Source organism: Eschscholzia californica, unplaced genomic scaffold (genome assembly GCF_041429995.1).
Source record: "Eschscholzia californica isolate CP2 unplaced genomic scaffold, dmEscCali1.0.p SCAF_2, whole genome shotgun sequence".
NCBI classification, from domain to species: domain Eukaryota; kingdom Viridiplantae; phylum Streptophyta; class Magnoliopsida; order Ranunculales; family Papaveraceae; genus Eschscholzia; species Eschscholzia californica.
In genome coordinates, this window is record NW_028238309.1 from 20,770,580 (window position 1) to 20,784,765 (window position 14,186).

The 14,186-nt window shown below is 43.6% G+C and overlaps 2 protein-coding genes across 10 annotated transcripts; both read left to right on the forward strand.

The window, feature by feature from the left end:
- Positions 1-648: 648 nt before the first annotated feature.
- LOC147556820 (uncharacterized) lies at positions 649-2,996 on the forward strand. The gene has a single exon (XM_086657787.1). It carries the CDS (start codon positions 820-822, stop codon positions 2,653-2,655), a length of 1,836 nt encoding a protein of 611 aa, XP_086513913.1. The 5' UTR covers positions 649-819; the 3' UTR covers positions 2,656-2,996.
- A 1,040-nt stretch (positions 2,997-4,036) lies between these two features.
- Positions 4,037-11,371, forward strand: LOC147556821 (uncharacterized). 9 transcript variants are annotated; one of them, XM_086657792.1, is made up of 8 exons: positions 4,037-4,691; positions 5,128-5,424; positions 5,789-5,879; positions 6,194-6,272; positions 9,353-9,951; positions 10,035-10,171; positions 10,255-10,610; positions 10,703-11,371. In XM_086657792.1, exons 7-8 carry the CDS (start codon positions 10,263-10,265, stop codon positions 11,045-11,047), a joined length of 693 nt encoding a protein of 230 aa, XP_086513918.1. In that variant the 5' UTR covers positions 4,037-4,691; positions 5,128-5,424; positions 5,789-5,879; positions 6,194-6,272; positions 9,353-9,951; positions 10,035-10,171; positions 10,255-10,262; the 3' UTR covers positions 11,048-11,371. The 9 variants fall into 9 exon arrangements, with proteins under 9 accessions (XP_086513918.1, XP_086513919.1, XP_086513917.1 ...); XM_086657793.1 differs by having other exon boundaries at positions 4,073-4,691; positions 5,299-5,424; XM_086657791.1 differs by having other exon boundaries at positions 4,115-4,691; positions 5,299-5,424; positions 6,194-6,276.
- Positions 11,372-14,186: the final 2,815 nt, after the last annotated feature.

The following is a 14,186-nucleotide window of genomic DNA, read 5'->3' on the forward strand; positions in this document are numbered from 1 at the left end:
TCAAGCTTAAGATGACTATGATTATCTCTTTAAGCTTGTTTTGATACGAGATTCGGGTGTGGGTAAGTCGAACTTGTTGTCCACGTTCTATAGAAATGGGTACAGTCTTGAATCCAAGTAAACTATTGATGCTAAAGTCATTAAGCTCAGATTTGGGATATAACAGGATAAGAAAAAAAATAAGTTTTATATTATTTTCTGATGTGAATAAACAAAATTTTTGTTGATATCTGTTTTTTTTTGTTCTGTGCGTGCTTGCTTGATTTGTGCAAGATGGGTAAGTAACAAATAGATCTAGCATAAAAATTGGAGACGAATACGATGATCGAGAAATGAGATAAAGAGGAAGGAAGAACATGAAAATGAGAGAAAAAAAATAAAAGTAACTATTGAAGTGAGAGAAAATGAAATTAAGTGGAACGGGCTTAACAATGGTAGAGCAAGACAGAAAAAGTAAAAACCAATTTAAAGGGTAAACTAACAGTAACAGAAAAGAAAAGTCACGATTAAGAATACTGATCAAATAGGGAGTCAATTGATCGAGTTGGACATATTAGGGAGGCAATGTGTGAATTTACCCAATAAAAGATTAGTAGGGAAAAGCATTTGACATTATTAATCATTGCCATCACAAGCTCCTCTACCATAAGCTATCCCCTTTATATAAAAACCCATTATCACATATTTATCAAACAATATATACAAAAGCTAAAGAAAAGCAAATACACCTTCAAAACAAAAAAAAGGTACTAATTAACTTGTTCTCTAAAAGCATTTCTCCCTCCTCCATTTTCAAAAGCAAATCCATCAAAAGAAACCATGGATGATGAACAAGGAGATGCACCACCATTTTGGCTTCAATCCTCCACAACCACCTACAACCCCATCCGACGGAGATCATCCAATTTTTTTCTTAATTCCGGCATATTAATTATAGTTTTGCCAATTACAGCTTTGATATTAATTTGTGTCATTATACCTTCTTTTCTTTCATTCACTTCTCAATTTATGAAACCCAATTTGGTTAAAAAGAGTTGGGATAGTCTTAATCTTGTATTAGTCTTCTTTGCTATTATTTGTGGATTTCTTAGTAGAAAAACCGATGATGGTGGTTCCGGTGAAGAAACCAGCGGTGCTGGCGGCAATAGTTTTTCCAATTTGCCACCACAACCGGCGGAGGAGCGTTCTTTTCTTCCTCCACATCATCATCAACAAGAACCGATGGACAGACCCTGGATCGATTATCCGAATAATCGGTTGATTTATAATCCAATGGATAGTTACAATTCTAGTTTGAATGTTATGGGTAATACTGGATTGAGAAGAAGCAGTAGTTCTTATCCAGATCTTAGACAAGAATCTTTATGGATTCCGGCCGCCGACGAGAGGCGGAGATTTTATGATGATATTAATGTTGATGGTTACCGGTATGGATCATGGAATTCTGATTCTAATTCGAATTATCTTCACCGGCGCCGCCCTCACACACCATCTGAACCTGAAGTTGATTATTCTAGTAATATCAAAATTATACCAGTTGATACATTTGTAGTACATCAACGAGATGTTTCACCACCAGAAACAGAGCCGCCAATACCAACAGAACCACCTCACCCAAAGCCACCGCCGCCGCCACCACCACCCGCGCCAGCCGAGGGTAGGCGAAAAGAGAGACGGTCATTTGAAGCAATTCAAAGAAAAGAGAAAGTTGTAAATAGTGAAGTTGAAGTTAGAAAATTTCAAATTCCACCACCATCACCTCCTCCACCACCACCACCACCACCGCGGCCGCCACTATCATCTAGGATATCGAGATCCGATCGGTCGGATTCAAAGTATAGTAAGAGTGAGAGAAAAAAGAACAGTACAGCAAAGGATATAAAAAATACTCTTGCTTCATTCTATAATCAGACGAAAAAGAAGAAGCAACAGAGAAGTAAAGAAACTTTTGATGACATTTTTCAATATTATGAATCTTCTGTACAACCAGTTCATTTTGGTCCACCACCATCACCACCACCTCCTCCGCCACCTCCACCACCTCCAACCTCTGTTTTTCATCATTTATTCAAGAAAACTATTAAGAACAAGAAAATCCATTCTGTTTCTTCCGCTACAAATCAAAAAGTTTCGCCACCAAAACCACCACCACCACCTCCGACAACTTCATCACGTTCATCAAAAAGGAAAACCCGTGTAAACTCGCCACCAAAAACTGAACCTATTCCGGCGTCAAAACTAGAATTTTCCCGCCAGAGAAAACCCATGGGCAAACCTCCACTACCAACGAGGATTAACAATTATTACCCAAGTGATGAAATTTTGAACAGTGGTGGCCAATCCCCATTAATTCCGATGCCACCGCCGCCACCTCCACCACCATTTCGGATACCGGAGATGAAATTTGTTCGTAGTGGTGATTATGTTAAGATAGAAAGCACCCAAAATTCTCGTAGTACTTCACCTGATTTGGAAGATAATGAAGCTCCATCAAATCAAGAATCACCTGTATCAACACCAAAAATGGGGGTTGAAGATTCAAGTAGTAGTACACCAAGAGCTTTCTGTCCAAGTCCAGATGTTAATAACAAAGCTGATAACTTCATTGCTAGATTCAGAGCTGGATTAAAGCTTGAGAAGATGAATTCCATCTAAGTAAACAAGAAACAGTTTCATCATCTAGCCCAAGCCCAGTTCCCGTTTACATCAGTTAAAATTCAAATTGTTTTATCTCTTTTGTGTGGTTTGATGATTTTACTGAACAACAAAGATTGGTACATACATCATACAGGTAATTATATATGTTTAATGATATGGTTAGGCTCCTTGCAAAATTTTTTTTATTTTAGTGAGAGAGAGAGAGAGTTCATATATACCTAATTTTATTTGTAAATGATTGATGAGAGAATGGTGTGATGGTTTTGATAGTGAGGGAAGATAAGATGTGAGTTGTTGGGTGGGGTAGATATAAATATATGTGTTTATATTGTATTATACATTAAGGGGTGGTAGTGGATAAAGCATTAGGTAACATTCATGGACCAAATGTCTTCAACATTTCAAGACATCGTAAGACATTTTAAAACATTAAGTCCGTAAACAAAATGTCTTGCAGACATTTCAAGATATTGAGTCTATGGACAAAATTTGCAGTGGACATTATTATTGTTTTGAGAACTGACTACGATCTATGTTAGTCGTTACAAGGCATTGATACATAATGAAGATGTGATGAGCACGATAACTGCATAATTTAAACCATATTGAAAGATGCCTAAAGCCCGACAGTATAAAAGAGGCGTAAAACCCGACAAAATTTATTACAATATTTACTATTTATATTGCCTAAATTACATGGGATAAATCTTGATGGCAAACTGCTTCCACCGAGACTCGATCCCACGACCTCATGGACTTAGGAGGGGTGTCCAACCGTTACACCACAGGGTGGTGGACGAACACATAAACATGTATTTTTAGGCCTCATGTACAATATTTATTAAAACACATATATTATTGTATTTTTAGAACAAAATAAACGTTGGCAGATTATTATTTTATCATATAAAATATATAATCTTTCAAAATATATTTTTGACTTTCGTAGACATCTTAATATATGTGTACATTTATATACAATTAGTTTATTATTAAAATAATATTGTTATTATCATATCATATGTAATAATACATTCTTATATAATAATATTTTAAAAATGAATTTTTTCACTTTCGTGGACATTTGGAAATCCGTGGACGTTAATTGACAATTACTGGATATTTATTATTATAATAGCATTATAATAATCATAAAAAAAATTTCTTTTTGAGAAATCGACTACGATCTACGTTCACTACAAAAAAGGGGACTTTTTATGACGGGTTATTTCCGACGGAATGCTGGGAAGCCGTCGAAAACAGTCTTTTTTCCGACGGAATTGAAAGGAGGCGTCGAAAATAACCCTATTTCCGACGTTCTTTCTTAGGCTCCGTCGAAAATAGCTTGTATTAGCGATGAGTAGGTCTCCTGCATTCTGTCGCAACTTGTTGTGGCTATTTTCTGGAAAATTCTGTTTTCGTCGGTCTTCAACTCCGTCGAAAAAAGACTTATTTCGACGGTTTAGATTTCGTTTGTCGTCGAAACAATTGTTTTCTGTCGGTGAGAAATTATTCTCGGCGGGAAGTGAAATTTTTTTTAGCGCCAAACAATTCCGCCAAATTTTCAGGGAAAACTTGAGAATATGTGCCCTAATTTAAGTTTTCCGAATTCTCGCAGCAGGTGGCCTCTTTCTCTCCCATCGTTCACCTTCTTCTCTCTACAACTCTAGGTTTCTCTTCTTCTCTCTACAACTCTAGGTTTCTCTTCTTTTCTCTACAACTCTCGGGCTCTCTTTTTCTCTCTGTATTCTCGGTCTCTTTTTCTCTCTTGTATTCTCGATTTGGAAGAAGAATCATTCAATTTAGAAGAGAAGCAGTCTATTTAAGTTAGGTCTCTTCTTCTCTCTTTCACTGAATTAGAAGAACTCTGATTTAGAATCAGAAGCAATCTGGATTGGAAGACAAAGCATTCTGATTTACAGAATCAAGAAGAAGAAACAGTCAATTTTAGGGGTTTTCCATTAATGTTGAATCTTCTGAGTCAATTGCTGTAAAATCTTGCAAATTTAATCTTTAAAACCAACTCTGATCAGGTAATTGTTCCATCTTTGATTCTCTTAATATTTGATGAGATATTTTGCCTTCACTTAGGCTGCTTTCTCGACCTTGTTCTCCATTTATTGTTTTAAAGAAATTGAGTTCTTACCTGCTTGATATTATTCAAGTCTCTAGGTTCTTGATATGGGAAATGATTTACACTGACTCCAATTGCTGTGGAAATGATAATGTGTGACCATATGTGAAGTAATCGTTGTCTTTATTCTAATTTTTTTTCTACAAATGAAGGTTCTACTTTTGATCTCAGACTTGCTCATGTGATTTCTTACTACTAGACTATTCTAAAAATTATAGTATGAAATTGAATGTTTAGTGTAAAATGAAGTGAGCAATGAAGATGTCAACTGAAGTGTCTAATCTTGCTCATTTTCTCTTTCTCGCTTTTCCTCGGACTTGGTGGTATTTATACAGCAGCAACAACAACAACAACAACAACAACAACAACAGATGTAAAAGAAGATTTTGGGTTATACTCAGACGACGAAAAGAAACATGATTCCTCAAGATGAAATTTACTACTTTCGAACAAAATCAAGTTAAGTATTGGAGTCAATTTTTGACAAGAAAATTCTATGGTTGCAGTTGAAGCTCGGGCACATGTGGCAAAGCTGACTGAAGACCATAACAAGAGAATGCTTGTTGAGCGTATGAAGGGTAAAAGGTAGAAGTGGCTTGCAGCCATTAAATCAACTTTTAGTCGTATTAAAGGTATACTACTCATATCTATCTTTAGTTGTAGTGACATTACTTGGTAAGTTGATCAACTGATCTTGTGTTCTAATTATCTAAACCCATAATAAACGGTCTTCTAATTGGGAGAAATCACATAACATAGATTTGGAATACTTGTTGGATCTGCTTTTTCTTAGAATGTTAAATCATTGCGTTTTTTGAACTTCGCATTTTTACACCGATTGAAGTCATTATAAGTTCAATAAGCATTAATAAACACAGTGAGTTTGTCAAACATTCATGGTTGCTACCTAAAATGTGCTAAGCCATTAAATTTTTTGTTGGTTGAAAATGGAGAAGGCTCTTCATAATTTACTGGTTGCTCAATGCAATTTTGTAGGAGGTTTTATGATGTTGTTCACAGACCAGAGTAAATTGGTTATGGTTGTTGGAGGAGCTACAACACTAGCAGCAGGAGTTTACACTACAAGGTCCACTTGCTATCTTGTTATTATTTCTTGTTCTGTTTCATCCTATTTGATCGTCGGTTGTTACTATGTGGCGTCTTATTTCCATTATGATATATCAGTCGAATTCTAAATCCTTTTGAGGAAATGAAAAACTTGTTTGGACTTTGCTGATTAATGCTTAGAAAGAAATAGTTTTACACCATCTAGTTTATTAGTTTGGCCTATTTGTGGCATGTTCTTGGTCATTTATGAGTCTACGAGAATTCCTTCATGGGAGTCACGTTAGAAACAAGAAAGTCGTCCACACTTGATAACTTTCTTGCTATTTTATGCAGAGGTTGTTACCAAAATTCATCAGATATTTGAAGTCCAATAAAAGTTTATTATTCATGGATGAGGCTGATGCCTTCCCGTGTGAGTAAGTTGCCTTTTCTCGAATTAATTATCAGAGTTCTTAGATCTCTTAGGTTCATATTTTAATATACCAGTATAGGCATTTTCATCTGTTCTAACGTGAAATGAGCTATTTCATTGATGGTTTTCGGGTTTTCTGGATTCGTACTATAAATTCTATAAATGTCTTGATCTCGACCAAGTTTTCTTTTTAGGATTCATAAATCGTGAATTTAGCCACTGTGGACGGGTAGAAAGTCACACGATTAGAGGGATCGTCGGGTGGGCACCAGCAACTAGGCTTCGGGCCTTCAAATAGACGGGTTCATGGGCAGAAGGTCGGTTCTGGTAGCCGGGTAGACGGGTAGGCAAACGTCAGAGAAGGAGACAGCTACTGTCGGGCCAACGTCAGGGTAGAAAACGGGTACCGGTAGCCTGTAAACCTGCACAAGGGAAACACAACCGTGAAGTCCAAGGGGGCACCGGAGATGGTGTCGGCCAAGGACCCTCCGACGGTCAAATCAGTAACTTAGTTCGATGTAATAAAGTGAATAAACCGAAGATAGAGTTACTAATGATGGTAGAATCGTTGTAGCGTCGGGGTGGCACGACTCGTAGAGTGGCCGGAGCTCGGTTCTACGGAATGGTGAGTTGTGGTAGCTTCTGGACTACTTAAACGTCAGAGTAGACTTCCGGTTATGGAAGAGTAGGATTCTGCTTGCGGAAGGGTAGATCTCTGCTCACAGAAGGGTAGACTCCTGCTTACAGAAGGGTAGACTAACGGAGAATAAGAGAAACAAGGAGCCTCTAGCAAGTTCCGATGTGGTTTCGTGGGAGCTTCTAACCGGAATCTCTGCCTTAGGCTAGCTTAGACCAGAGATCGTCGGGGTAGGTGATTCGTAGCCGGAGCTTAGTATAGAATGAGTGAGGTGATCGGAGTAGAGCTTCTGGAGTGCTAAGTAGAGAATAAGTAAGTAGTTTTCGAGTGAGAGTCTGAACCCCTTCCAAGAGTGAGGCTTCCTCTATTTATAGGGTGTAGAGGATAGTAACCGCTCTTGGGGGCGCAGGGTTGTTGGATCCGCAATAGTAGGATCACACTAGACTGCTTCCGTGGCCGTTGATCTCTTGAGAGAGAAGGGTAGCCTTACGATACCCGTTGCCCTAGCCTGTTCGTTGCCAGTAGAAATAGTCCACCACTCCTTTAAAGTAGCGCAAGACTCGGTCTTCTACCATGACCCCAACGTGTAGCAGAATGCTAGGATTGGACTGACTCAATCTCTAACAATTTGGCCACGTGTACGCACAACTAGCTGGAGTGTGGGTGGATCGTCATGGCAGACTTTATCTCGGCATGCCAGGAGCGTGGGCTTGGGTAGGCCTGCTTAGAATTTCTGGGCTTGCGAGGCGTGTTGGGCTTTCGATGGGCTTCCTTGCTAGACCGTAGAGGCTACTGAAGGCACCCCTCAAATGTTACACGAGGGTGGGCGCATAAGGAAGGCCCAATGCTGCTTTTTGCCAATACAGTTTGTCCCCCACTCCATGAGTTAGCGAGTGGCTGACTTAGGGAGTAGTTGTAGCTGGAACTATTAGAATCGTGCCCGGAAGCTTCGTATCGTTGTTTCGTTTTCCCGTGTGGTACGCCGGAGCGTTTTGACATGAGTTGGATAGAGCGGTACCATAGCTGGTGGCTAGCGAGTCAAGGAGACTTGTAATTGGTGGAGAGAGACGGATGCCGGAGCGTTAGCCATGTTCGGGACGTGGCAAGTCAGGGGGAAAGATGGTCGGGTTGACCTAAGGAAGAGGAGCTGAGGCGGGCAGGCGCGTCCTGCCCTGCAGGAGCGCGCAGGGCAGGCGCGTCCTGCCCAGTAGGAGCGCCCAGGGCAGGCGCGTCCTGCCCTGCAGGAGCGCGCAGGGCAGGAAGCTTCCTGCCCTGCTGGGACGCGCAGAGCAGGAAGCTCCCTGCCCTGTCCCGAGCAGGTTCCTGTCCCGAGCCTCCTTTTTTTTTTTTTTTTTTTTATTATTATATATATATATATATATATAATATATATGATACGTATATATTGGAGAAGGGTACCTGAAGTTTTTGTTCCCGGATCGTTGGTTTGGTTCGACAAGTAAGCCGGTTCGGCACGTGACGACCAGTGTCGTTCATTCGACCTTGAGTCTTCGCAAAATTACCCCGCCAAGTTTTGCTCTTACTGGTGGCATCTCGTCCATAACGCCTTTGAAGGTTCTAGACGAGCCGTGTAGCAATGAGATGTGTCGGACGACGTGGTCCGCTTAACTTGCTTTTCGACTCATATATAAGGGGATGAGGGGTCTTGGACCCTTGTGGTTTGTTGGAGTCATTTTTGGAGTAGAGTTTGGAGAAAAAGCTAGGAGAGAGAAAAACTTGAAGATCTTGAGGTAATCTTCGAATTTTTCTTCAGCGTTCTTCGTGTTCTTCGTATGTTGGTAGAAAAACTTATATTTTGATCTCCTCGACAACAATTTGTAGCATGTTTTCCGTATTTTGATCTTGTGGTAGCGTAGGGTTCCACCAAATCATGTTTCTTGCTTGCCATGTTAGTATAGTGAACTTGACACATGCATGCTAGAAAATGTGTAACGGCGGGGTAGAATCACGCCAGGCTTGTGGTAGTCGTGCAAGCTAGGGTAGGATTCTACCAAATCATGTTTCTTGCTTGCCATGTTAGTATAGTGAACTTGACACATGCATGCTAGAAAATGTGTAATGGCGGGGTAGAATCACGCTAGGCTTGCGGTAGCCGTGCAAGCTAGGGTAGAGATTTCTTACCATGACTATGTGGGCTAGGGTAGCCGTATGTTTGCCTTGCTTTACTCTTGTTGTAGAATTCGGCCAAATTGTGTTCTCTGCGTGCTTTGTTAGTGTAGCGAACTTAACATATCCATAGCTGAATATGTGTGGTGACGGGGTAGGACCACGCTAGGCAGAAAACGTGTAACAACAGGGCAGAATCATGCTGGTCTTGTAGTTGCCAAGTTATCTAGGGTAGGACCTTGTTGCCACCACTGCTGGGGCTAGGCTAGATCCTTGGTAGGAGTACCTTATTCTTACTCGAATGTGTGCTCCGTAGGATGGACGAACGGGTAGGCGACTCTTCTAGTGAGTACGCTGGGGCTTCGACACAAGACGGGGTTAGTTCGCGTGTTCCTGCTGGGCGACCTGTGGTGTTGATAAACCCTCCATCTGCTATTACCAACACATGTCTGAAGAGAATCAGGAAGAAATATAAGATACCTAAGGATGTGAAGCTTAGGGCTCCCGGGCCGTCTGAATTGGTAGACGGTGATACGCCAGGTTGGGTTGCTCTGTACGAGCATTGCTTCGAAACTGGCCTCCGGCTTCCAATTCCTACCTTGGTGTACGACATCATTAGGCGATTCGAGATTCACCCGTCCCAGCTGATGCCCAATGCTTGGAGGGTTCTGCTGTGTCTCGACCAGTTGGCTGGACCGGGTAGGGTATTGCATGGAGAGGATGTGTCTGCATTCTACCTCCTAAAACTCGACAAGGGTCGATATCAGTTTCGCATTCGAGATGGTAGGACCCATGTGGTGACAGGCTTGCCTACCAGCGAGAGGCGGCGATACGACCGGTACTTCTTCGCGCAGGGTCCTAGCTTGTTTGGTGGGCGTGACGTGTCGTGGATGCCTCCGGGGTGGAGACTTGCTAGTGAGTGATATTTATTGTTTGTTTGTCGATGTTGACGCGAGTTTTGTCGTTTCCTGCCTTACCTGGTCCGTTGGTTCATGTAGATAGCGGGCAGGGCAACGAAATTGACTTTGTAGCACGGGACCTGTTAGGCGTTTTGACTTCTGCCTGGCTCTTAGCCCCATTGAGAGGCATTGGGAGGTCATACTTGGCCATAAGAGAGTTGACGAAGTGACCCTTGGTATGTGCTTCATCCTTTTTGCATCTCGTTGTTCCGTTTTCTTGCTTTTGGTGCTTCTAAAGTATGTGCTTATTTTCCTTCAGAGGACGTTATGCCGAAGAAGAGGTATCGTATGCCCGAGGTTCCTGGTGCTAGAAAAGCAGCTGCCGCAAGTACGGCAGTGTCGCCTCCTCATCCTCTGCGCATCCGTCTCAGGCCTTCTGCCGCTCCTTCCCCTTCTGTTGCAAGTGCCGAGCCGCTGCCTATGACCGTGGCTCCCTCGGCGGGTAGCGGTGGCAGTGTGGTGCATTTCGAGGTGTCACCCCCATCGTCAGCGCTTCACGATTCTTCTTTCGTGCCACAGGTGGTCCCTCAGTTGCTCATGGAGTGGGACAGGCCAGGTTTTAGGGAGATGGGGTATGGCGGGACCATGGAGTGGTCTATGACCCAGGCTTATCGGGTTCGTATTCCTTCTTTCTTACTTAGGTGTGTTCAACATTCCTCGTATCGATTTGTCATCTAACGTTGTGTTTTTATGTGCTTCCGTCGCAGGCTTTGTCTGGCATGGGTCATGCTAGAGATCTTCAAGAGGAGCAGATTAACGAGTGGAAGCAGAAATACCATGCAGAGCATCTTCTCGTTGAGGAGAAATCTCGCCTTGCTGAGGAGCAGACTCGTCTTGCCGAGGAGCAGGCTCGTCTTGTCGAGGAACAGAGGCGCCTTGCTGAAGAGTTCAAAGGCAAGTTGAAGGTGAAAACAGACGAGTTCGATGAGGCGGTGGAGGATCACGGGGCGCGGGTACAGATACATGCAAGGGGCATGCTTATGCGGGAGTACGTGGCAGGGACGTACCTTACCGACTGGGATCCGGCTGGCACGATTGCGCTTCTCGACTAACAGGAGGCGGAGGATAGGGCGATCGAAGAGGCAGAGCAGGCTCAAGCTAGGGCTAGAGCGTCGGGTAGTCGTGCCCGTTGAGTTGTGCTACCCTTGGGCTAGCTTCTTCCACTGAGTGGTAGTTAGATTTTCTTTCTTTTGCTTGCCCATGGGGCTATGTCAGGAATACTGTGTCGTTAGTTTGTGTTAAACTTAGACTTTCGGAGGGCTTTAGTATCCCTTGTTGCCCATGGGGCGTGCTAAACTTTTGTGGGGTTACTCCCCTTGTTACTCTAACTTCTGGGTTTGACTTTTTTTAAAAAACGAGAGCTAGAATTGCTTTAACTATGCTTTATTGATGACTTGCGAATTTAGTAATCATTGAGTACAGTAATTCAATAAAAAGTGCAACAAGTATGTAGTAGGACAAACAGTGGTGTTCTGGGGCAGCCTTAGGACAAGGAGTGGTGCTCCAGGGCAGCCTAGGGCTGGGGTAAGGAGAGGCACACATCAGGGTAGCCTGAGTCGTCGGCTGCGCACACTTTGTTAGTCTTTGGTGGAGTCGTTGATCGACGTTGCATGTCTTGTTGAGTAGAGGGTAGGTTGTGCCCCGCATTTTGCTTTGTACTACTCCGACCCGGGCAGGGATATGCATGCCAACGGCGGGGAAGCGTCATCTGGGCAGAGGTGTCGAATCGTCCGTGTGAACACTGTCTTGCCATTTATTGTCCCCCCAGCCTAAGTGTAGAGTTAATTTTCTCTGGACTTAGGCTGTCATTTTCGTTGGCGTCGTAGGATGGGAGAAGGTTGTCCTTTTCCAGCTTGTCCAAATTCGCCATTAGATTGCCGACCATGCGCGCTGCAAGAGGGGTGGTCGATGGCAAATGCCATGGACCTTCGGAAACTCGAGTTAGTGAGTTTTTTACATGTTAAAAAAAAAATAGCCAGAGGAGGTAGAGGTATGTGTTACTCTCCCTTAGACAAAGTGTTGGACCATGCTTGTCCTGTTATCCTCGTCGACATCGTAGGATGGGGGAAGGGCGTCCTTCCCCAGCTTGTCCAAGTCTGCCGTTAGATAGCCAGCCTGCACACTGGAATGATGGGTGGTCGATGGCAACGCCATCGACCTTCAGAAACTCGAGTTAGCACCGTCCTGAGATGACAAAGGAAAAATTATGTAAAGGAGGTAAGGGCATGTGTTACTCTCCCTCAGGTCGGACTAGGCTTGTTCTGGGCTTAGGTCGTCATCCTTGTTGATGCTGCAAGGTGGGAGAAGAGTGTTCTATTTCCAGCTTGCCCATGTCTACCGTAGGATAATCAACCTGTACAGAAAAGAAGAAAGGGTGGTCGATGGCATTGCCATCGACCCTCCGACGCCCAAGTCAGTAATGTTCTGAGGAGAGAATAGATAATGGACAGAGGAAATAAGAATATGTGGTACTCCCTGCTCCCCTCTGAGGGGTTCGGTGTGGGCATGTCGTATGCTACCGAGTTATACTGGGGCCGCAACTGCCCTTATGCTCCTTGGTCTGGGAGTTGAACCAACTTCACCAGGTGTGTATATCTACGCTGGTAGACCAGCAGGTCTAATGGGGTGTGTCCCATTTTTTTGTCAAAAATCCTGTCACAAAATGGGTGAGAGGGGTAGTCGGTGGCATGGCCACCGACTCTCCGATGCTTAAGTCAGAACAAGTGTTTATTAGAAGCGGTAAGTAAAGTAAGGAGGTAGGGTTAGAAGTGGTACAACTTTAGATGAGTGGCGTTCCAACTGTTGTTGATATTGAGCCCATCTTTTGCTTGGAGCTTGTATGCTCCCTGGCCTATCACCCTGGTGATTAGGTAGGGGCCTTCCCAGTTGGGGGCTAGTTTACCTGCTCCAGCCTCTCTGGTATTCTAGAAAACCTTTCGGAGCACCCAGTCACCTACTTTGAAGGTACGAGCTCTGATGTTCCGGTTGTAATGACGGGCTACCTTTTGCTGGTATGCTGCATTCCTTATTACTGCCATATCTCGGAGCTCGTCGACCGTGTCGAGGTTGTGGTTGAGTTGATCCCAATTTGACTCTTCTGTAGTCCATTGACAACGTACTGATGGTACTCCAGCTTCTACTGGTATGACTGCTTCAGAACCGTAGGCTAGGGAGAAAGGAGTTTCGCCAGTTGGGGTTCTAGCAGTAGTTCGATACGACCAGAGAACCCCTGGCAACTCGTCTGCCCAAGCCCCTTTAGCTTTTTTGAGCCTTTTCTTCATAGTTTTCATGATGGTCTTATTAGAAGACTCTGCTTGTCCATTAGATTGATGGTAGCGTGGGGTAGAGAAGCTAAGCTTGATTCCCCATCCCTTGCAGAAGTCCTGGAAGTCGAAACTAATAAACTGGGAACCGTTGTCGGTAACGATCTCCTTGGGTACCCCGAACTTGCAAATAACATTTTTCCAAATAAAATTCTTTACCTCGCGGTCTCTGACCTGGTGGAATGCCTCAGCCTCGATCCACTTGGTGAAGTAGTCTGTCACGGCTAGCATGTAAACTCTCTGCCCTGGAGCAGTGGGTAGTTTTCCCACGATGTCCATACCCCACTTCATGAATGGCCATGGTGAGAGTATGGAGTTGAGTTTTTCTGGAGTTAAATGGGAGGAGTTGGCAAACCTCTGGCAACTGTCGCAATTCCTGACGTGACTTATAGAATCTGCTCGCATGGTAGGCCAGTAGTAGCCGGCTGTGAGGACTCGACTGGCTAGACTACGGCTTCCTGAGTGGTTGCCACATTCTCCTTCATGAAGTTCGGCTAGCACGTATTTGGCTTCCTCTGGAGTAACACATTTGAGATAGGGTCCAGAGTAGGACCTTTTAAGCAGTTGACCTTCCAGCATGGTGAACCTAGCTGCTTTTGCTCTTAGTCTACGAGCCTCATTCTTGTCTTCTGGTAGCTCGTCGGTGGTCAAATAACTTATCATTGGTGTCATCCAATTGTTGCTGGAGTCTACACTTGCTACCTCCAGGGCAAGATTTTTCCATGTGGCTGGCCACTGGAGGGTAACTAGTGGGATTGACTGCTCTGACTTGGCTGGGATCGATGAGCCTAGATTGGCTAGGGCATCAGCATGCCCATTCTCCAGTCTGGGTACCTGTGTTATGTTGGCCTCTTCGAAGTCAGCTAAC

What these genes read in the sequence shown, in the direction of transcription:
- LOC147556821 (XM_086657792.1), top strand. Translation starts at nt 10,263, where the DNA reads ATGCCGAAGAAGAGGTATCGTATGCCCGAGGTTCCTGGTGCTAGAAAA. An exon ending in CTATGACCCAGGCTTATCGG is followed by an intron (nt 10,611 to 10,702) that starts GTTCGTATTCCT and finishes CTTCCGTCGCAG; the next exon opens with GCTTTGTCTGGCATGGGTCA.
- LOC147556820 (XM_086657787.1), top strand. Translation starts at nt 820, where the DNA reads ATGGATGATGAACAAGGAGATGCACCACCATTTTGGCTTCAATCCTCC.